The 20226-nt window shown below is 36.4% G+C and overlaps 3 protein-coding genes across 8 annotated transcripts; 2 read left to right on the top strand and 1 right to left on the bottom strand.

The window, feature by feature from the left end:
* Positions 1 to 22: 22 nt before the first annotated feature.
* LOC114529336 (CST complex subunit CTC1-like) lies at positions 23 to 18059 on the top strand. 2 transcript variants are annotated; one of them, XM_028551096.1, is made up of 24 exons: positions 23 to 211; positions 327 to 573; positions 837 to 970; positions 1087 to 1189; positions 1276 to 1417; positions 1499 to 1561; positions 1645 to 1723; positions 1821 to 1907; positions 2076 to 2267; positions 2346 to 2453; positions 2527 to 2588; positions 2720 to 2819; positions 3232 to 3309; positions 3393 to 3511; positions 3622 to 3660; positions 3729 to 4011; positions 4145 to 4281; positions 4447 to 5265; positions 5432 to 5760; positions 6290 to 6602; positions 6695 to 6857; positions 7220 to 7340; positions 7568 to 7718; positions 17978 to 18059. In XM_028551096.1, the coding sequence occupies exons 1-23, from the start codon at positions 155 to 157 to the stop codon at positions 7714 to 7716; spliced, it is 3924 nt and encodes a 1307-aa protein (XP_028406897.1). In that variant the 5' UTR covers positions 23 to 154; the 3' UTR covers positions 7717 to 7718; positions 17978 to 18059. The 2 variants fall into 2 exon arrangements, with proteins under 2 accessions (XP_028406897.1, XP_028406898.1); XM_028551097.1 differs by lacking the exon at positions 17978 to 18059 and adding an exon at positions 12770 to 12863.
* Positions 9902 to 12364, top strand: LOC114529339 (la-related protein 6-like). Its single transcript, XM_028551105.1, has one exon. It carries the CDS (start codon positions 10665 to 10667, stop codon positions 12003 to 12005), a length of 1341 nt encoding a protein of 446 aa, XP_028406906.1. The 5' UTR covers positions 9902 to 10664; the 3' UTR covers positions 12006 to 12364.
* On the bottom strand, positions 12852 to 19275 carry LOC114529338 (GRAM domain-containing protein 2B-like). 5 transcript variants are annotated; one of them, XM_028551103.1, is made up of 17 exons: positions 19071 to 19274; positions 18895 to 18985; positions 18428 to 18497; positions 18131 to 18154; positions 16140 to 16221; positions 15626 to 15729; positions 15446 to 15541; positions 14909 to 14998; positions 14772 to 14810; positions 14538 to 14625; positions 14174 to 14353; positions 14020 to 14092; positions 13901 to 13945; positions 13715 to 13816; positions 13526 to 13603; positions 13386 to 13428; positions 12855 to 13274 (listed from the first exon to the last, which is right to left on the bottom strand). In XM_028551103.1, exons 1-17 carry the CDS (start codon positions 19114 to 19116, stop codon positions 13215 to 13217), a joined length of 1311 nt encoding a protein of 436 aa, XP_028406904.1. In that variant the 5' UTR covers positions 19117 to 19274; the 3' UTR covers positions 12855 to 13214. The 5 variants fall into 5 exon arrangements, with proteins under 5 accessions (XP_028406905.1, XP_028406904.1, XP_028406902.1 ...); XM_028551101.1 differs by having other exon boundaries at positions 12910 to 13274; positions 13361 to 13428; positions 18895 to 19275; XM_028551100.1 differs by having other exon boundaries at positions 12910 to 13274; positions 18895 to 19275.
* Positions 19276 to 20226: the final 951 nt, after the last annotated feature.

Genomic DNA, 20226 nt, shown 5'->3' with positions numbered 1-20226 from the left:
GGCAGGGGGGGAGTGACTTCTCATGGTGTGAGCTCTGAATTCACTGAAATCACTTCTGAAATCTCTGTTTTTTTAGAGCGATCAGAAATAAAACAGCAACAAAAAACAACATTTAACAAAGCATATCGCAGTTTCTCTGCTTTTTTATCTTTATATGGACGAGTTTATCGCATTAACTCGCTCTAAGTTGAATTTAAGAGGTTCAGATGAGGTCAGTTTGCGTCTTTGCGCACGAGAAAATTTCCGAATTTTTAAACCGTTTTTTTCAGCGGGAACCTTTGCATATTTTATAAAAAGAACTTTTACCTCTTATTTTACTATTTTAGGAATGTTTATGGCTACAAAACGTTTTCAACGTTGTAATGGGCAGTATTTACAGCCCCCGGTTATTTGATCAGCCCTGTGACAAACTCTGCGTGGATATTATCAATGTTTTACTGGAAAGAAATGATAATATCCTACCATTGGACCACACTGTGCTCTCTGTATCCAACCTTTACAAGATGGAAGAAGGAAAATATTTTACTGGTACCTTTGGTGAAAGGTCAAAAATTACACCATCTCAGATTCCAGGTATGGTCCTACCATCATAATCATTGGTACTGTACCATCATAATCATTGGGACCATCATAATCATTGCCACCATCATAATCATAATGGGTACCATCATAATCATAATGGTACCATCATATTCTTAATGGCACCATCAAAATCACTGGTACCATCAAAATGATTGGTACCATCCTACTCACTTGCACCATAATAAGGACCATTATAATCCCTGGTGCTATCAATATTATTGATCTAATTTCTCTCACATCTATTAATTTATTAGAATTCAATATCTTGGAAGAACGACCAATGATCTTACTTGGTTTTTTAACTAGCATTCCAACATCAGACGCAACGCTTATCCCAGAACGTGGAATGCTTTATCTTGAAGATAATAAAAATGCTATAATATGCCAGGTGATTATTTTAGTTAGCAATGAATTAATAAGCACAGATTCACTTTATTCACAACTCTTTACAACTCTTTTTTGTCAGATGAAACTTTTTTTAATCAAAACAACGTTTTACTTCAGATCTTTGAAGAAACTATACCCAGCAAATGTTTGTTTGATCGTTTGGTTCTTTTACCAAGGTGGAATTTTATTAATGTAAAATTTCCAGTTTATGTCTTTAAAGGTAAGCATTTTTATATGGACCTGCAATATTCTGTGTGCTGTTATTTATTGCATCAGCTGAGATCTATAAAGCCTGCTTTTTTATAGGTGATAAACAGAGAAAGACAGCTGGGTCTAATTATTTAAGATACATTGAAGTTGTTGAGGAATTCGCTTCCATTCAAAAGCCACTGAGCAAGGCTGTGCCAATAGCTTTAACAATAGAGGAATATTTTTCCAAAAGAGAAGGGTTAGTTATGAAGTGTTAGCTCTCAAGATTTTTATTCACTTTTCACACTAACAATAGTACATTTTCTTCCTCTATATATAGAAATCCTGAAAAAGAAAACATAAACATAGTTGGTTGTCTAAAAACTCTTTGCTTATCCCAACTGTAAGTTTTTTAGTGGCATACATGTATGCATATTCCTAAAATGAATGCAATTAACATCATGCTTCTCTTTTCATTTCATATAGCACGACTGAATCCAAACCATTCTTCTTGGCCTTGTTTTATTCTCTAGAAACCCAACAACCTGTAACAATTGCATTTATGGTAAATATTACAAATTTTATTCAAGTTAAGTTCTTTTTAGACTTCCTAAACTTTCCTAGTTTGCATATATGCATTCTCATGTCTTTTCTTCTTGTAGGGAGAGCGTTTTTCGCCTTGGCATGATTTGATGAAAATTGGAGAAACTTATGTTATTAGTGAACTGAAGGAATCTAAAATGAATAAGGTTGCTATGAGAGCCATTTTTCAATAGTGATCGATAGACCTAATATTACATCATTTTTATCATAATATACATGCAGTTAAAAATGAACCACTATCAGTATGTATGCTCTGGATTTCCTAATGAATAGTTTTTGCAATAATAAACTTATATTATGTTTTTCTATACCAGGGTCAGCCAAATGAAAGGGAGTTACTTGTTGCTACAAAGCATTCAGATTTCTATCCAGTTCATCCCTGTATCTACATGAGTTTTAAAAATGCTTCAACAGAGCGTTGCAAAGAATCGCAAGGACTGAAGCGAAAAAGAGATGAAATGGAGACAGAGAAAGAAAATGCAACAGAGAAGGAAACAAAAACAGCGGTAAACTGAAGTGTTTGATGGATTTGCTTTGATGGTTTGGGAAAGGACTCTCATTGTAAATATTTTTTAATTTTTCAGGAGGGTGTGAGTAGATGCAAGCCAACTCCTCCATCTGAGCCGCAGCCAGTTAAACAATTCCTCGGAAAGTCCGGTTACTATTATTGCTCTGAACCTCTGGCTTATTTGGTATTAAACAATAGTGGTCTCCTGAAAAATATCTTAAAAAATAATTATTTAATAAAAACCTCTCTCTTTGTAGGGAACTATAACAGCCATTATAGATTCAAATATTGGTCTGTATGAGATTGATAACACATTCAGGTGGGATTGGTTGCAATTCATCCTGCATGTTTCCCTAAACCCGCAGCACTGTTTTAAAGAAACTCCCGAGACTGACAATTAATCACCATGCAAACACCACCATATTTTATATTGCTTTATTTTCATTTCAGATTGTTCACCCACTACCTTCCATGTAGAAATTTTGGTTGTGGTATGCGCGTTGGTGCTTGTGTAAAACTACATTATGTTCATATGTGTAAACTAGGCAAGGTGAGTTAAAGATCAAAATCAAAACATCAAACTCTTCGGCTGGTGAAGTGTCTAGCTCTGATCGAATAACATTTTCTCAACACTATGTAAAAATATATGATATTTATATACGTTCATTGTGGTGATAATAAAAACAACTGGGGTTAATGAATATAATTGTGATGGTGCTAATGCAGCACCCAAAGGTCGATCACAGGTTGATTTGATCACTTAAAGTTTTTTTTTTGCTTACCCAGGTAATGGTAAGTGGTAACTCAAAATAGCACAATCATAATATATAACCTATATTATAAGTATTTTCTTTAATTTCAAAATACTGATTTTTCAAAATAATTATAAACACAATATTAATGTTGCATGCAAAAGGATATGCTATTGATTATATTACATTTTATATCCATTCTGATTATAGAAAGTACTTGGTATTGTCTGTTGCAATTCATCCACAATCACCGTCACAAAAGCTTCTATGTTGGATTCACCTTTCGAGGTATAAAAAAGATCAAGCTAATCCTAGTGGCTTATCAAAGAATTCCCTAACATTGAACACAGACCTATATGTATACCTTTTAGTACTGGATCTCTGGTGCTAGTTACATTCACCAGATATTTCATTTGTTACCATTGGTGGACTTAATAAAAGCACTTGATGTTTGCGAAACCCTGTCAAAGCAATTTAAAACCATTCTGAGGTAAACAAATTGACTGTCGATTAATCAGGATTTTTCCTAGATAGAGACGGTTTTCTCTATTATGGTTAGTATTACTTTGTAATTTTTTTTCATTTTTTTTTTCATTTTAGTTCCACTAAAATTATTGGCCCAAGAAAAGCTTGGAAAAGGTACAATGTATTAGCCACATTTACAGACGTGGAATACTTCTCTAAAACCATTTTCTTCAAATATTTAGTGTCACACCAACCATTCTTTCCCATCTTGTTGACCTGGAAGCAATGACGTCAACTTCATCGCGTTGCGAATTTGATGAGTTTTTCAACAGTCCTCATGAATGCGTTGTGACCGCAGCTACACACCAGTTTCCCATTCCTAAACTGATGACATTGAGGGAACTTCTGGATCTCGTGGATGACCTTAGGACACAAGAAGAGACGCAGGGACAACCGGGGACATCTAGGGGTCAGTATAGTTGGGAATATCAGGAGATATGCCAGGATGAACTACCAGACGATTTGGTAGGTTAAAACCCTAATATAGTGAAGTTTCCCTCCTGCAAAATATCTGCCTGAAATTGTTCACTGTTTATGTACAAAATCAAAAGCATCAGTCTTGGTATATCATAGAATTATACTCCCTTCTTATTTCCAGGTGTTGCTTGGATGGTTGTCTAACAAGAACGGCAGGCTTCATTTTACAGATTCAACTTCCAGCGTCCTCTGCCATATTACAGCGAGCACAATCTCGGAATCTCTGCACGAATGTCATCCTGGTTGCTTGATTAAAAAGTGAGTTAAAATGCTGAATATTTTGCCATCAAACGTGTGAAGCGTACGTAAGGTCGGGTTTCACATTTTCATTGTGAAATGGCGGTCCTCTCCAAAAGAAAAATGGGACCTGTATTCCTGTGGCAATCGAAAGTTTTAACTTCGCTGGATTTTCTGTCATTGTAGGCAGACCATGGCTGACCCTATACTGCCCGCCACGGAAGGAATAAAAACGACGTGTCCATTACCGCAGACAGCTCATTTTGGAGCTATTTTAAAACTTACTTCATTTAAGATCATTGTTGAGACGTTTAATGGCGTTGAGCCGTTGAATGAAAGAAATCCACCAAACCCGAACAATTCTTTCATAAAAGTGTATCTGGTATTCTCCCCTTGCGATGCGATTATTATTGGAAAGTTACCTTCTTTTGCCAGTGAAACTTCGGTTAAAGATACTTTTTCAAGACAAGAGGAAATGGACGTTTCTAAACAAGTTGAAAAAAGCGCTGTCGCTGCTTGCAAATTCGTCGTTCTTGTGAAAAGTAAAGAGTTAGCAGCTGTTCGATTGGAGAGATCTGGAGGGGCTTATACGTTGGCAGCTAACGTTCACTTTTATCTACTTGATGGACACATAACTGATCGTAGGGGAAAAAACAATGTTGTGAAAGATGGGGGTGTTATCTCGCAAAATGTGAAACCTTTCATGGTACTAAGGTTGTTGAAAGAACACTGTCATTGGTTAAACATGTTACATGAAGGACACGTGTTTTATATATATGAGACTGAGCATGTGAACAGCACGTGTGAGATTGCAGATACACAGACATACGTTTATCCCACAATGAACATGTTCTCGAATATACGAATTGAGGAAATCGATGACGGAGTACGAACGCGTGATGAGTATGAAGACTGGGTCAGAATGGCTGAGCCATTGATTAGAATACAAAGTGTGAGGTTTTATTTATCAACATGGGAAAATAAGACAAGTTCGGAAAAAAGGGAGTAAGTTCATTCGTGCCTTTTAGTTTATTTGAGCGGATAGTTTAAAATGGAAGCCAAGTTTTTGCATTGGTGCTCTTCGTAACGATTGAGGGCCCTACTGTTGACAGTCAATGAAGTTGTTTTAAACAGCATTTTAAAATGTTAAAATATATATTTTTCTTGACAGTTCATCGAATCTTTTTGTGTCCCTCCGCGGTATAATTCTGACACGAGAAACAATCGTCCCCGATCCTCGCCATTGTCCGTTTTCCAGTGTACCCGAAGATCTGGTGTTTCTTCCTCACCATGGTCTTGCTCCCAGTTCCATTCCCGTTGATTTGGCGCTTGGATCCTGTTACCTTGGTAACCGGACTGTCGTGCTGACTGTCAGGGATGTGTCGACGGATGATACCATGAAGATGTACCTGGATTTCAGAAACCGTGCTTATCCCCTTGGCTTACTTCCTGGTGCCGTGGTTACATTTTATGAAATGGAACAACACATATCCAGAAAAGGTGTTTTGAAATAACCATTGTTACAATGCAAACAACAGTCCAGCTAATTCCAGCTGATCTGAAATCATGACGTCACGAGACGCCAGAAAGCATTTGTCATTAGTGGTAATCCCACATCCATGATCCACGAATTTAATCCCTGATCTAATTTTTTTGGGCTAATCGTTGGATTGGGCGAGTGTCGGATTTAGGATTAAACTTCAGATTATGTTCGTTGATTCAATGCAATGGGCCGCGGTTTTACTATAGCTTTCATTTTATAATTGACTAAGAAATAAAAGAATTTTTATGTAAAAAAAAATTGGAAATACTCAAATGTTTCCAGTAAAGAACTGTGATAACTAAAGAAGGTGATAATTTAGTTTTATCAGCCGTTTCATTGGCTGGTTTTGTACTTGAATTAAGTGGATATATTTCATGTTTTTTATCAGCCACATTTTATATCCCCCCTGGCAAATATCAGTCTGTGTTGTGTGACCTAAGATATACATTACATGTCCATTAATTGAAAGTTTTTTGTGTTTTACAGGCAACCTGTATCTAAGTTTTCAAGTATTTTCAAATATAAGAATCGATGCTCTTCCCTCCAAAACGAACTCGCTGTCATCTGTTACTTCTCAACAAGAACATTCGCTCATCGAGTCACGTCCAATTATAGAATACTTCAATTTTCAAAGTTGTGGAAAAATTTTCTTCACTCTATCGTATGTTCTTTGTCACATAACTGCCGTTCAAAAAGTATCTCTTGTATGGACTTGTTCAAGATGTTCTCGTTTATCCAACAACTGTAATTGCTCTGCCCACGATACATCTCGGAAATTGACCTGCTCTTCTCAGGCAAGGTATAGTTGCACTTAATTTAGACGTTACCTCGCCGCTAAAATGCGCCCAACCTTTGAGCGGTAAATTCTTTAAAAAATATCCTTCACTTTAGATGTTTAGTCGAGGATGGTACAGGTGAGGCCATGCTATTCCTAGAGGAGGATGATCAAGTCAGGAGAATTCTAAATCTCAGAGAATCGGCCTGGCTTGAAATAAAAAACGCGGCACAACCACACGGAGAAATAATCTACCAAAGACCTGCCTATTGGAATAGGGTAGATATTTACTCTATTGTCGCATTGACGTACAACATGCATTATTAAAACCCCAGGAATTATTTCTGGTCGTTTCGAGGCATGATATATTTAGACAATTGTTTTGTACAAGTAAATTTGTTTTGAGTCATTTAAAATGTTGGATTATACAAATCAAATTGCAACCAACAAAATATTTGGGATCAGGCTAATTTGGTCTCTCTTTATTATATATCTAATTTCTTACATGAAACCCATTCGTTTTTAAACATTGTTTTGATAGATTCACCAATATCGCACACGCACATGAAAACTATTTATACCGACGGTATATTGACTCTAATGTCGAAGCCTGTCTTATTCTGAGTGATGCTATTTTCTAGAACGACAGTACTCGTGGTGAGAGCCAAGCTCAATATTTGTTAAGATCAGCAACGACCTCGCCTATAGTTTACCGCAGGGTGAAGGCCTTATGCAGGCAATTTAAAATGGAAAAAATTCAAGGTAATTGTGAGCCTCGGTATTCTATGTTTGCTGTTCAGTTATCCAAAGGCCTGGAGCTACAAGCCTTACAAGAGTCCCGCGACCATTTCTCTGTTTAAGGCTGAAATGTTAAGAAGATGACCCTACGATTTTCAAAGCGCTAACACCAACCAAAAGGGGGGAAATGAGATATAGTATAGAGCAATTGACAAACGTATTGCAATTCATTGTATTGTTTTTACTCTTAGGAGGCGATACAAGAAACATTAAAGTCGACGGCAAGCAACACACAACTAGTGTTCCTGCGAAGATTACACTGAACGCTCTGGAGATCAATGAAGTGGACTCCAAGAAAGAAGTGAAGACATTATTTACGGCCCTTACTGGCCTTAGTTGAAGGTAAGTTTAGCGTGTTCATCGGTAAAGTCTTCATAAATCATGTTAATTCTGTTCCTTGGTAATGTTCCATTATCTGCACAATGCCAGTATAATGAACTTTGTGGAGCGCAAGGAAGGACCTAAGGATTTGAAGTCAGACCCTGCGTCGTCCTCCCTTCTATTTGGTTTTTGATTTTATTTCCAAACATTTTCGAAGCCTCGCATATGTTCAAATCCATTCCTAAACAAAGATTTTCAAATGGTAGAAGGTGTACATTCGAAAATCGTGAGCAATGTATATAGCGAATGTACATTCGAAAATCTTTGATCTAAGGTACAGAAGAGAAAAATTTTCAAACTTCATCCAAACTCTCTGATGCACGGCTCCATAACACGGAACTAACCAACTTTAATTGGCTAATACACCGTCTCGTGCCCGTCACTCATCGCATGGTGGGTGTATTGTGGGTGCAGTTCTGTATTATCATATTAGACGTTTGACGTTATCGCGTGGTAATACTAGCCATGTTTTTGTAAACCTATACCTACAAGCAATTGTGATCAGCGTCAACTAAAATATATGGCAAAGGTCTTTATTTGGTAAAAATCAGACGTGTGGAATATTGGAATATTAAACTTTGAGCATTTTGGTAGGAGGATACTTCCCACGATAATATAAATATCAATTTATTTATAACCACGAGGGTATTAATCGCTGTTGAAAGAGGCCAAGTTTGGCTGTATGCCTGCTTTTTGTAGCGTTTCATTTGGAAGAGCCGATATCTTTTCATCTGGGCAAAAATAGCCGACAAATTAAAAGCACTTAGACAATATCTCATTTGATTGTTGGGAATAATATTCTTATCTGCATAATGTACATAAAAGGAATCATCTGCCGTCGTCTTCTATACGATAATATTATCATGCATTGATGTTAAGAACTCATGATAAGAATTACGCTCGAAACTTCAGGATAATCTCGCAAGATCAATGTCAAATAGTTGACGGAGTTAAGCTTTGAATCTCCTCCTTACGTTTTAAATTCAATTTACGACAGTTTCTTGTTGAGTTGAGGTCACACGACTTTGTTATCAACCCACGCAGTTAACTTATATTTGCTGTCTGCTTTTTTTTTCAAATAAGTTTGTCTTACGTTTTGCTATCGATCTTTAGCGATTGTTTTAATCAGTAAAGTGAATCAAAGCGCCTCTTTTAGAGCGAATAAATTCAACTTTAGCTGCTTTATTTTCTCTGGCACAACAGGAAAAACAATCGAAACAATCCCATATTCGGTTTCAATAACTTCCCACGTTTATTGACGAAAGTCAGCTGGAGTTATTCTATACGTGTTAAATCGTACGGAGGTCATCTTAAACGTGTATCATTGATATAATTTGATCTAGTGAGGTGTTCTTTCGGGGACTTTTTCAGTTCAACCAAGGTTATTTATGCTTCTCGGCTAATTGAGCTAATTCTTCGCTGTTTTTGTTTTCACTTTGTGCATTAGTAGCATTACAGTGTGGTTTCTGCGGTTGTATGCAAATGCGATCATCCGTGCATCATCAGCTTAGAAAACATTGACCCTGGCACAGATATTTAACACTAGGCGTGTTTAAATATAAGAATACTGTGGATAGTATACGCACTTTCGTATTTCCTATTATTTTGACACTGTTTTGATAACATTGTTCAATAACACATCTGTACAGTTGTTTGCTGTATGTAACATACTACTCTTTACTGTAATAACAGCGTCGCCAAACATGGTCAGTTTCCGTTTCAGTAATTTAAACTTCCTGCAATTGTGTAATTGTATGATTCCGTAAAAATATTTGCTATTATAATGAATTGAGTAATAAATATCAGATATACAGCAGATCCATAAATTATTACACGTTATATTATTACATTTACGTCTTCTTCGTCGTTATTACATCTTCTGAGTCACTATTAAATCTTCTAGAATTCACTAGACGAATCCTGATTGGTTCGTCTCCCTTATTTTGTTATTCTGTGATTTCTGTCCATTTACTGTTTATAATCATGAAGTTCTTAAAAAAACATCGTAGGATATTGGGAGCATGAAAAATATGTGTCCAATATTGTGAGCTACCTTCAGTTAAAGAAAAATCATTTCTAAAACTGGCATTAGAATGACAAAGATTTTAATGGGAAATTAGAACGACAAATAAATCATGTCGCAATTTACTAAAAGTGTTGCTATTTTCGAGATAATTTGGTAATGAACTTTTCTGGTGAAGTGAAGAAAAGGAAACAGGATTTCGAAACTCAACTTCCGTATCAGAATCGCAGAGTTTCTTGAAGATACACTAGAACGTGCCTTGCTGCATATCACATTGTCGAGCAATATGGACTATATATAACGTAAATTTTCAGCATTTTATTGCTCGTGACATATGTATCGCTGGATTTCATCAGCAGCAGCCAGAATCCATTGTTTTAAAAGGAAATCGACTGTTAATCTGCTAAGTTTAGAAAGATTATGTAACATATGTGGCATAGAACACGTCTCAGCGGAAAACGTGGCAATTTTGGCGCATCGCTAACCAAACCGGAAACGATTCTGATGCTAATAATGATCATAAAATTTCAGTTCAACCTTTCGAGATTGGAGCTTTCTTCGTTGTCTTTTTGAATACAAGTTTGAAGATTTCGCTTCCAGCAAGGTCTCTCACGGTCTTGGTATTGTCGAAGTCTCGACTCGAAGAGAAAAAAGCCGCAAGAAAACAATGAAAATATTTTAACAATATTAAAACCGGAAAATACTTGAAATCACCTGACGTACACACAACAGCATGCATGTCATTCTTGCGTCATGCTCGGTATTGTGTATAAAACCGTCAACAACTTCTCTTGCCTAATTTAGTGTCACCAAAACGTGAGTTTTGTCAGTTGGGTGAGCGGTACGGAATATTTCGGCAAGCTAGCCAAGTTTTCCCGAAAGAGATGGCAGATCTAAAGCAAAAAAGTGAAGTTTTAAGTGAAATTCAGCCGCCAAGTGTTATAATTACGCCGGCCGATTCCAGCCATGTCAGTTCTTCAACAAGCGAGGACGAAAATGATAATCATTATATCGCTTCCAACGGAAGCTTTATCGAGTCGCATTCAGAAAACGAGTTTACAAAGGCAAGTAAAAGCCCTTTCCAGCCACCAAGCGATGAATTAAAGGAGAAAATCAGAGGACAAGTTGAGTTTTACATGAGTGATGAAAATTTGACGAAAGATGCATTTCTCCTGAAGCACGTTCGTCGTCACAAGGAAGGCTTCGTGAATTTAAAACTTATAACATCGTTTAAGAAGGTTAAAAACATTACGAAAGACTATAGAGTTGTTGCCGAGAGCATTAAGGACTCTGAACTGTTAGTTATAAACGCCGAAGGCACGAAAATCCGTCGTAAAAAAGCTTTGCCTGCTGAGTTAGTCGAGCGAAACCCTGGCAGAACCGTTGTGGCGAGAAACTTGCCCTCGGATGATCCAAGTGTTGAAAAGGTCGCAGAAATATTTTCGAAATACGGTCCAATTTCCGTCGTACGTATCGTGAGAAATGGTAAGAATGTCCCGCCCGAGTGTAAACAGCATTTCTCCAGTCATCCGGAGCTGGCCAAAGAGGTTTGTGCGATAGTCGAATTTGAGACAATGGCAGCATCAGCCAGAGCATGTGCAGAGTTGAAACACAGTGGGGGTGATATGAAAGTGAATGAGCTCCTTCGTGGGCCAAGTAAAAACACCAAAGCCAAGAATGATAAAGAGAACCGACCAGATACCGGCGACTCTGACCACCCAAAGGATCCAGATGAAGGGAAAAGTGGGAAACGCAGACGGAAGAAGAAGACACCTAAACGAGACAAGAGATTGGATGAACTTGTTAAAGTTTCTGGAGATGAAGGACATACAAGTTCCTCTGATAATGAGAATAACTACTCCTCGTTTAGTAGTTACAAGAAACGATTTTCCAGTTCTCCTGATGGTCATAGTCCACGGCTAAGAAGAGCCAATCAGAGAGCATCGCCAGGTGTTAGTAGTTCTAGTCCTGTGACATCCCCTGAGATGCGTCGTCGAAACCCAGATGCACCTTGGAGACAGAGTCCAGGTTATTCATCAGATAACAGCAGCCCCAGCCGAAGTCCTGTAGTCCAGCGACGTTTCACATCGCAAAGTCCTTTGGCTGCAAATGCGGACCACAAAATGACACAAAGCTTAGGAGTGTTACGACAACCAAAAGGGCCTGATGGCACCCGTGGCTTCACAACCGCAGGAAGAGGTCGTATGGTGGGTGTCAGTGCTTAAAAGATGAACATTAATAATTTAATAGTATAGAAAAGTGACTTTGTATAATATTTATCTGATGGTGGTAAAGTTGTGTCTATAAAGAGATGGGGCTTGCTTCTGAGTAACTCAGGCCAGCCCATAGTGATCAAACCTCTAAAGCTCTGACTGGACTATGCCAGATTGATATCAAAGCACGTTTTGTAGGTTTCGTAAAACTGATGACTTTTAATGACAAAGCAAGCGAAGATATTGTTTCTGGTGTAGTTTAATTGAAGCTTTATTATTTATTCCTCATTCAATGTAAAATAAAAGGAAATTGTAAATAGAGAGAGAAGTTTATTTCAAAGAACTGGAATGGAGATATGTATCTATATGTATTGAATAATGTTGTAGTACAGAAAACAAAAATGTTGTTGTAAATATGAAAGTATTTTTGAAATAATTTAATTACATGCATCTTCAAATCATCAACGTTTTGAGATATTTTCAATGGACCAGAAACTAGCAGTGCATCAGCCTTGGCATATTTGCCTAACATTGAAGAATCCTCATTAGTCACAATGCTCTGCGATGAGTTGGAAGCATGGCATTGCTAGCAAGGCACAGTAAATTTACACATCCAATTTTGGTACTTCCATTGTTAAAAGGGATTTTCTGCCCTTTTAACAGCAGAGACAGATAAATTTAAAGAGCCAAACACTGCCCTTGACCTTAGGAATTTTGTTAGTTTATTTACAGTCCTAAGTATGTGATTTAAATAAACAACATTTCCTGCATTTCAGATTAACGGATCTATCAACGCCATGTGCAAACACCAAAACATCACCTCAACACCTCATTCAATTTTGGACCTATCTCAAAACACTAAGCTGCTAATTGCATTTAAACAAAACAATGGTTGTGCTTGCCAAAATTTAGATTTGATGATAGCAAATGTTCTTGTGTTTGGATGGTGATCCATTTTACGCAGCAGGAAGCAGGAATGACACACAAAATTCTTGTTTTATTAAATAGTTTTTACAGTCCTGCTGTGATAAATATTATGAACATATTTATATACCTAAGAACACTATTTACATTGAATACCTATTTATAAAATTCCTAAAGCAATTAGAAATGATTATTGCTACTATTAACAAACACACACTCTAAAGTTTCAATTTATAATCAATTATAGTAATTATACTATAATCAATTGTTGATTATTGAAGTTGATCAATAAATAAATTAATGAACTTCTGTTGGGCTGCTGAATTCATCTTTGATCACTTTTAACTTTGATTGAACCTGCAACACAATTGATAACTAGGTGAGAATAAAATCTCTAATAAAGCAAGTAACTGAAGTAAGCAACCCTGGTTTTTCTAATCTACCTTGGTTTAGTAACGATTTACTAACGTTTTCAACTGATAAAATAAGTCCACTCAATGCTTCACTGAATCTAAAAAAATGAAATTATTGCGCATTTTAAGGTTTTTATATTCATTACAATTTATTGTGCAAAAGGCATTAATACAACGAGCATCATGAAGACGAACCTTTCTGTTTTTTGACGTAACAACGTTTCCTGTTCTTTCAATAACTCGCTCCAATTTTCATCAGATTTTTTGTCAGAGCTACAGAAGGTGATGAATATGTTACTCTTGAGCTGGGAGCATAAATTTTTTGTAGTCTCGGAATGTTTATTGATCAATAAAAGGGCGAGCTTTAAATAATTAAAGACTTACATCAAATATTGGTTGGATGTGGGCACTGGTTGGTAAAATCTATCTTCTAGCTTTGAAATACGGTTCATTAGAACGTAAGTTGATATGAATAAGAAAATTAAACTAAAAGTGAAAAAGAGCATTGGTTAGAATTAGAAAATGAAATATTTCGTTTTAGGTTATATAATTTCACTTCATGAGACTTACAAAATTGATGAAAATAATAAAAGTACGTCTGCGTTCAATCTATTTCTGAACAAAAGAGAAGAATGGACTCAGCTTCAATTCTTATATCAGAATTTCCATCTACAGAGCGCGATTTATACCTTTTGAGCCATTCAAATGATGGAAAGCAGTTATACAAGTAATGAATGAGAGCCCAGGACGTTGCTGCAATCTCTGGAAGGAAAATTATAGAAAAAAATTCACAACACGTTTACATATTTGATCGTCATCTCAGGGGAGTAGATTTTTACTTACTGCCAATGCATTTTCCCAAATAACTCAAAGACAAAGATCTTCTGCGAGTTTGATGATCTTTATAATGTGAACGGTGTGTGGTTATTTCAGGACTCTCGTCCACGCTGGAGTGTCGTGATAGTGGAGTATTAGGGCATGATACTGTGCGATGATGTTTCTTCAGGTTCCATAGCGCTGGATCTAAAAAAACGTGTACATATGTGCATCAATTTGAACATCATCTAAAGCCATTTTTGCCAATTATGGTCTCATGCATGTGAACGTTGACATCCACTATCCATTGCTCAAATTGACCTTGAACACGAGAGTACATGATTCAGGCATAAAGCTAGCTCTGCAATCCACAATCCTGGCAATTTTGTACCTGTTGTAGGCGTTGTCATCTCTTGAGTTATAACTGGTATTTCGGTATCATCATACTCAGCAATTTCTTCCAATGCTTCTGATTCTTCCTAAGAGAATAGGTAGAGAGTAGGTAAGCGTGGTAGAGGTAGCTCAATCCTAGTATGGGAACATGAATAACTACTAAAACAGGATAGTGGAAAGTCCTTCATCTCTTTTTCATGAATGAAATATTCGACTCAAAAAATTTCCAAACCTCATCTTGATCCCCGTTCGCTGACACTTCTTCAACTCCCTAAATCAGAACAACATGATCAGTTGAGAAAAACACGTACAGTTTAAAAATGAGTATATTACAATATACGTGATTGCTGAGTGTCATTCAGAACTGACCGAGTCTGGTTTAGTGTTGGTCGACTCTTGCCAGATTGTGGAGAGTAACTTATGAGCTGCGTCACGCATCAGAAAGGAACAGAATAAGTACTATATGAAAAAAAAGCATAAGTAGGAATATAAGAGACGTAGTTTGGGCTATTTCTTGATATAAGTTGTCATTATCAATAAGTAGGAATATAAGAGACGTAGTTTGGGCTATTTCTTGATATAAGTTGTCATTATCAATATGCTCATCATCATCCTCAATTCTTCGTCATTCTTAATCCATTATTATCCTCACTACTACCGCTAATATCATCATCTTCGATATCAACATCACTCTTAATCCATCATCATCATCGTCGATTCTGCATCATTTTTAATCCCATTACCTTCCTAAATCCCCTATCATCAAGCACTACCCCTCAAACTATCATCATCATTCTATCATCATCCTAAGTCCATTATCATCCTCAACACTATCAATCCCTGTATATCATCAAACCACCTGCCCTGGAGTATCACCTTCCCAACACTAAACAAAATGACACAAACCTTTTTCTTCTCTGTACGAATGAGGATTGCATTTGGAAACATATACGCAGTCCTTGCTCGGGCGATCGACTTTACTTTTCGCAATTCAAGCTTGACCTAAACACAAAAAAACAGAAATCAACAAAAGTCGACGACTGTTTTTTACATTAAACGTTGTCTGTCCTAAATTCTATATCCTACCACGGTTTCCCAACCAAATATATTTGAATAAAAACACAGCCAGTTTTGGGAGAGAAACAAGCGACCATGAAGTAAGATTTCACGACTCAGGGCACAAGAATAATCTACAAAAAATAATACGACAACGAATTTGAAACTCTCAGCAATACCGTTGACCCTAACTAAATCAACTTTATATTTACTGTATAGCTCTATTAGTTCTAAACTGTTATTCATAGAGGTCCAGTAAGGATTATCTCTTATTGATCCAGTGTTACTACAGGAGGAAACCTAAAATAAACTAACTTTATTTATACTGGATAGCTCTATCAGTTCTAAACTGTTCTTCCTAGAGGTCCAGTAAGGATTATCTCTTATTGATCCAGTGTTACTACAGGAGGAAACCTAAACTAAACTAACTTTATTTATACTGAAAAGCTTCGCAATTCTGAACAGTCTAACTATATACAGTAAGCAATATCGTTAATGATGTTTTCCTGAAATAACCCACTACTACTATATGAAGAAAAATTACCATTGATTGGGAATTCTTCCTTGGGTATATCGGTAAAAAGCTTGTGAAATTCCTCATATGGATTTCGTGGTGAAAGCAACACCTAGGAAAGATATCTTTTGAAAATAGATGAAGAGTTGCTTTATACAAACAATGCAATATTGGCGTTGATTAACAGAAGACGAACACCTGGTTTTAACAGACTTTAGGCGAGCGCCGTTCATTGTTTTCATTGCTAACATAGCCGCCGCCGCCGCTTAAAAGCTCCGAAAACCTTATGCCCGTAGTTTGAACTTTGAAAGATGGATAAAGTTATCCACTGATAATGATTATTACAAACGTTCACAAATTCCCCCCCCTTCGGCATGGTCAAGATTGAAGATTAGAAAAATTTTAAAGTTGAGATTTTAAAGTTGAGATATGTAGTGCTATATGCCTATATAGCTTTTAAAGTATTTTCACCACGGTTGAAAACTTCACTTAATTTCCGTGGGATAATTTCGACGACTTTTTTTGGTTTTGCTGTCAAAAGGCTCGTATTCATAGATTCTGCTGAACTCTCGTTGTTAACTGTATGGAGCCTAGGTGAAGAGTTGCACAATGTGCGGTACATCTTAAAACCACTTCCCTTTAGTTGTAAGGTCGAAATTTATTAAAGAAGACACAAGCAGTCGTAATGTGTCGCCATAGCACATAAAACCGTGAAAAAACAACACATAGGATGTTAAAAGTTTCCAAACTAATTCTGTTTGTTGACAATCTCTGCGCGTACGATGACAGATATCCCCGCCGTAGTCGGTATGAATAATCTGGCACACTTTAGTATTGGATTATAAATGTATCATGATATTCCAATTATTTTGACAATGTCAATCAATGTGTATCACTGCATTGACAAACCGAACTTTAAAAATAACCGACTTTCGTGAAAGAATCGCATTTTTGAGTTCATTTGTAGATTTTTAAGACAATGCAGTGCTTACCCTGACACCTTTAGGAAGCTGTAAGCTATTTCGACGACGTCTTCTTCTAGGCAATTGACCAGATTCTCCCGGCAGAGATTTCCGCTTCTTTTTCGAACGCTTGCTTAATTTCAACTCATCGCTGTCCATTTTCGCGCAGACAATCGCAAAACGAGTAGCGTGAGGTATAAATTAGCTTGCCATGGACACAGCAGCGAAGCTCCTAGTTTTTATACGGACAAGTCTGGCCGAATCGTCGCATGTTATTAAGTTAGAAGGTTTTTGCAGGTGGCACAATGAATTATTAAGCGTGTAAATTGTCGGGAAAGAAGGCAATATTTAATTGTATGAATTAATACAACTGATTCAATGAGAATATATATTCGCTGCTAGATTAGCAAGTATTGCGTTTTCGATGTCTTTGTGATTGCAACAAAGCGTTACGTCATCACGGCGAGGCACAAAAAATTTTTCGCGCTGAAAAACTCGTTTATTTTATTCGCTGTAAAAATATTTGTGAAACTAACCGATTTTGATTGGTTACCTAATATTAAACTATTTGACCAGAGATAATTTGGTTAAAACAAGCGAAATTTGGTCGTAGCAAATGCATCAGTTTCCTAGCAAATGTAGCAGTATTCTCTAGGAAATATGTCTGATCAATTTCCCATAAAAATACATAATAATTTTCGTGTTGCTTCAGGGCATAAGTTGCCTCAGTTTTATTAGATCTTAATCTCTAGTTGTCCATCTCAATTATAAAATACTAATTGATGGGGGTTAGTATGCTTAGAGGCTCTACATGACATGTTCTACAGGTTAAAATTTCTCAGAGGCCAGGTGGTGTACATTAACGCTTTTCAATTTTATTTCCTGTATTTATTTTTATATTTGTAGAGTCAATATGTTGGCATTACAACAATGAAAATGGCTATCAGTGCTTCAGTGAACCCATGGAGTGGTAAATATGTGTACCCAAAAAACAGTGAATTGCCACAGCAAAATAATCTACTCAGGTTGTTTTTGAAATTTGGTTATTATGTTAGTTACCTTCAGTTTTGACTTCTTTTGGCTCTGAAAAATAAGGGGAAAAATAGCATGAAAAAAAATCCAATCTCATTATCAAGGCATGTCTAAATGTTCAAACAAAGGTCTTAATGAGAGATGGAATTTTATGTATAGGGAAAATAAGAATGATGAAAAATTGTTACAACAAGGTTGCTAGAGACCTTTTGAAGGCACCTACTGGATTTGATACCTGCCCCACCCTTCTTGGGGGCACAGCTAACTGTTAGACAGTGCAAGTTGTTGTTAATAAAAGTTGAGTTTAAGGACCAAATGTGATACCTTTGTTCCTTGCGCCAGGGTGACTGGGTAAGTGATATTCCCATCAAATCTGGTATTGGGTAAAGAAAACCTAAAATATACAATTCCGTACACAAGAATTAGTATTAACCTTCTCAGCTAACAAATATGCAGCCAATGTATGCAAGATAGGCTATAAAATGTGAACATTTTTGCCTAAAGACACCAATTTGGCTACTTGTAATTGCACGAAAATTTTGAACAGAATATTCCCGAATGCTATTCGGACTAAAAAACAGAGGAAATTCATTGAATGGTACGTACTGTAAGCGTCGCGACAATTACAGTTGCATTGAATTTACTCTGATTCATATTGTGTTAACAACAATATGATCATAATATATTAACCGCAATATGACAACATATTGTCTTTGAATGTAGTTTAGCGAAGATTGCAGTCTTTGCAGAGACGAGCTAAACATACCCAAGCAATCAGTTCATATTCTTACCTGTCTACACTGATGATTGAACTTTCCGAATGCTTTGAGGAAGACAGATCCACTCTGTTATTATTCTGACGAATTAATGGGCTCGTTTGACCTTTAAACAAAATACAGGAATCGTGATAACGTTGAGCTGATGAAACCAAAACGGTAACAAAGTTACAAAATAGTATCATATGTACTTCTCGACACGTTTCTTCGACGTTTTCTTGTCCTGAACGAGTGCATTTCTCGGCGGACGACTGCATGAGTAGGTGTATTGTGTACGTAGACTCTGTTTTGCGTAATTTAAATGTTTGCAAGCACAAGAAAACAGCTGGTTATGAATAAATTACAAAGTTCTAAATTTGAGACAATGATACGAAATACTTCGCATAACTTTTAGCTACAAAGAGTCACAGCTCGTGTAAAACGGTGCAATTTATGATCGTTAATCGATCACGCATAGCAACAAGATATACAGTAAAAAAATACCGCTAGAGTCTAGGCAATTATGCAGTTTGATATAGAGAAATATATGTAAAATATATAAAAACCTGGTTATAATGATTGAAAACTAGAACCACCAAAGAAGCTTTGCGATAAATGTCCACAAATTTTCGATACGATGGACGGCGACAGAAAGTTTTATGTGCATAAAAGACAAATATTGGATCATACTTTGAGAAGTGGATCAACTCATGAATATTTTATGTTTATTAAAATGTAAATTTGCGGCATTTTTATTGATTTTTAACGTTTATGTGAAGTTGCAAATAACTGAAAAATTGTCGCAATTATTCAATGATTCTGAGACTTCCAAAAAAGAATAATAATAAATAATAATATTAATTTATTATTTATATTGCGCAGATATCCATATGTATACAATATTATACGCAATTAAATACTTTTACGATCAGCAATTCATATTATGAATTTCATAATTCCCTTTAGGAAGGCATAGCTGCATTTTAAAAATGACGGTTGTATAAAGCATTGTCTCTCCTAGTAAGAGTAGGCCAGTTAGGGTAAGGTTTAGGATTAGATTTGAGATTATATTCGTTGATTAGGATTAGAGTTGAGAGTATATTCGTTATTAGTATAAACTGACTAATAGGCTATCACTTTTCCTGCGTTCTGATTGGCTACGCTACTGGTAGGCTATTAGTGATAGCCTACTAGTAGCAAAATTCAAAACAATGGCGGAAAATTCGCGTTTCGCCGAAGTATCTGAAGATTTTTTGGACGACTTGTTGGACAATTCCGTACCAGAAAAAACAAAAAAAGCAACAAAATACGGAATTGCAATTTTTAAGGGTAAGAAAATACATAAAAATAACGTATACTCAATTGAAT

The sequence above is a fragment of the Dendronephthya gigantea genome, unplaced genomic scaffold (assembly GCF_004324835.1).
Source record: "Dendronephthya gigantea isolate DGI-Jeju-01 unplaced genomic scaffold, DenGig_1.0 000056F, whole genome shotgun sequence".
In the NCBI taxonomy this organism is placed as follows: domain Eukaryota; kingdom Metazoa; phylum Cnidaria; class Anthozoa; order Malacalcyonacea; family Nephtheidae; genus Dendronephthya; species Dendronephthya gigantea.
Note: the sequence above shows the minus strand (reverse complement) of the source record. Positions and strands in the feature narration are given on the sequence as shown.

Bases quoted from the DNA above. Each gene is read 5' to 3' on its own strand.
- LOC114529336 (XM_028551096.1), top strand. From the start codon at position 155: ATGGACGAGTTTATCGCATTAACTCGCTCTAAGTTGAATTTAAGAGGT. The intron at 1,724-1,820 runs GTAAATATTACA...TTCTTCTTGTAG, and splicing joins CTGTAACAATTGCATTTATG to GGAGAGCGTTTTTCGCCTTG. The intron at 1,908-2,075 runs GTTGCTATGAGA...TTTCTATACCAG, and splicing joins AGGAATCTAAAATGAATAAG to GGTCAGCCAAATGAAAGGGA.
- LOC114529339 (XM_028551105.1), top strand. From the start codon at position 10,665: ATGGCAGATCTAAAGCAAAAAAGTGAAGTTTTAAGTGAAATTCAGCCG.
- LOC114529338 (XM_028551100.1), bottom strand. From the start codon at position 19,136: ATGCAGTCGTCCGCCGAGAAATGCACTCGTTCAGGACAAGAAAACGTC. The intron at 14,811-14,908 runs GTCAGTTCTGAA...GTTCTGATTTAG, and splicing joins CCAACACTAAACCAGACTCG to GGAGTTGAAGAAGTGTCAGC. The intron at 14,093-14,173 runs GTAAGTAAAAAT...TTTTCCTTCCAG, and splicing joins TTTGGGAAAATGCATTGGCA to AGATTGCAGCAACGTCCTGG.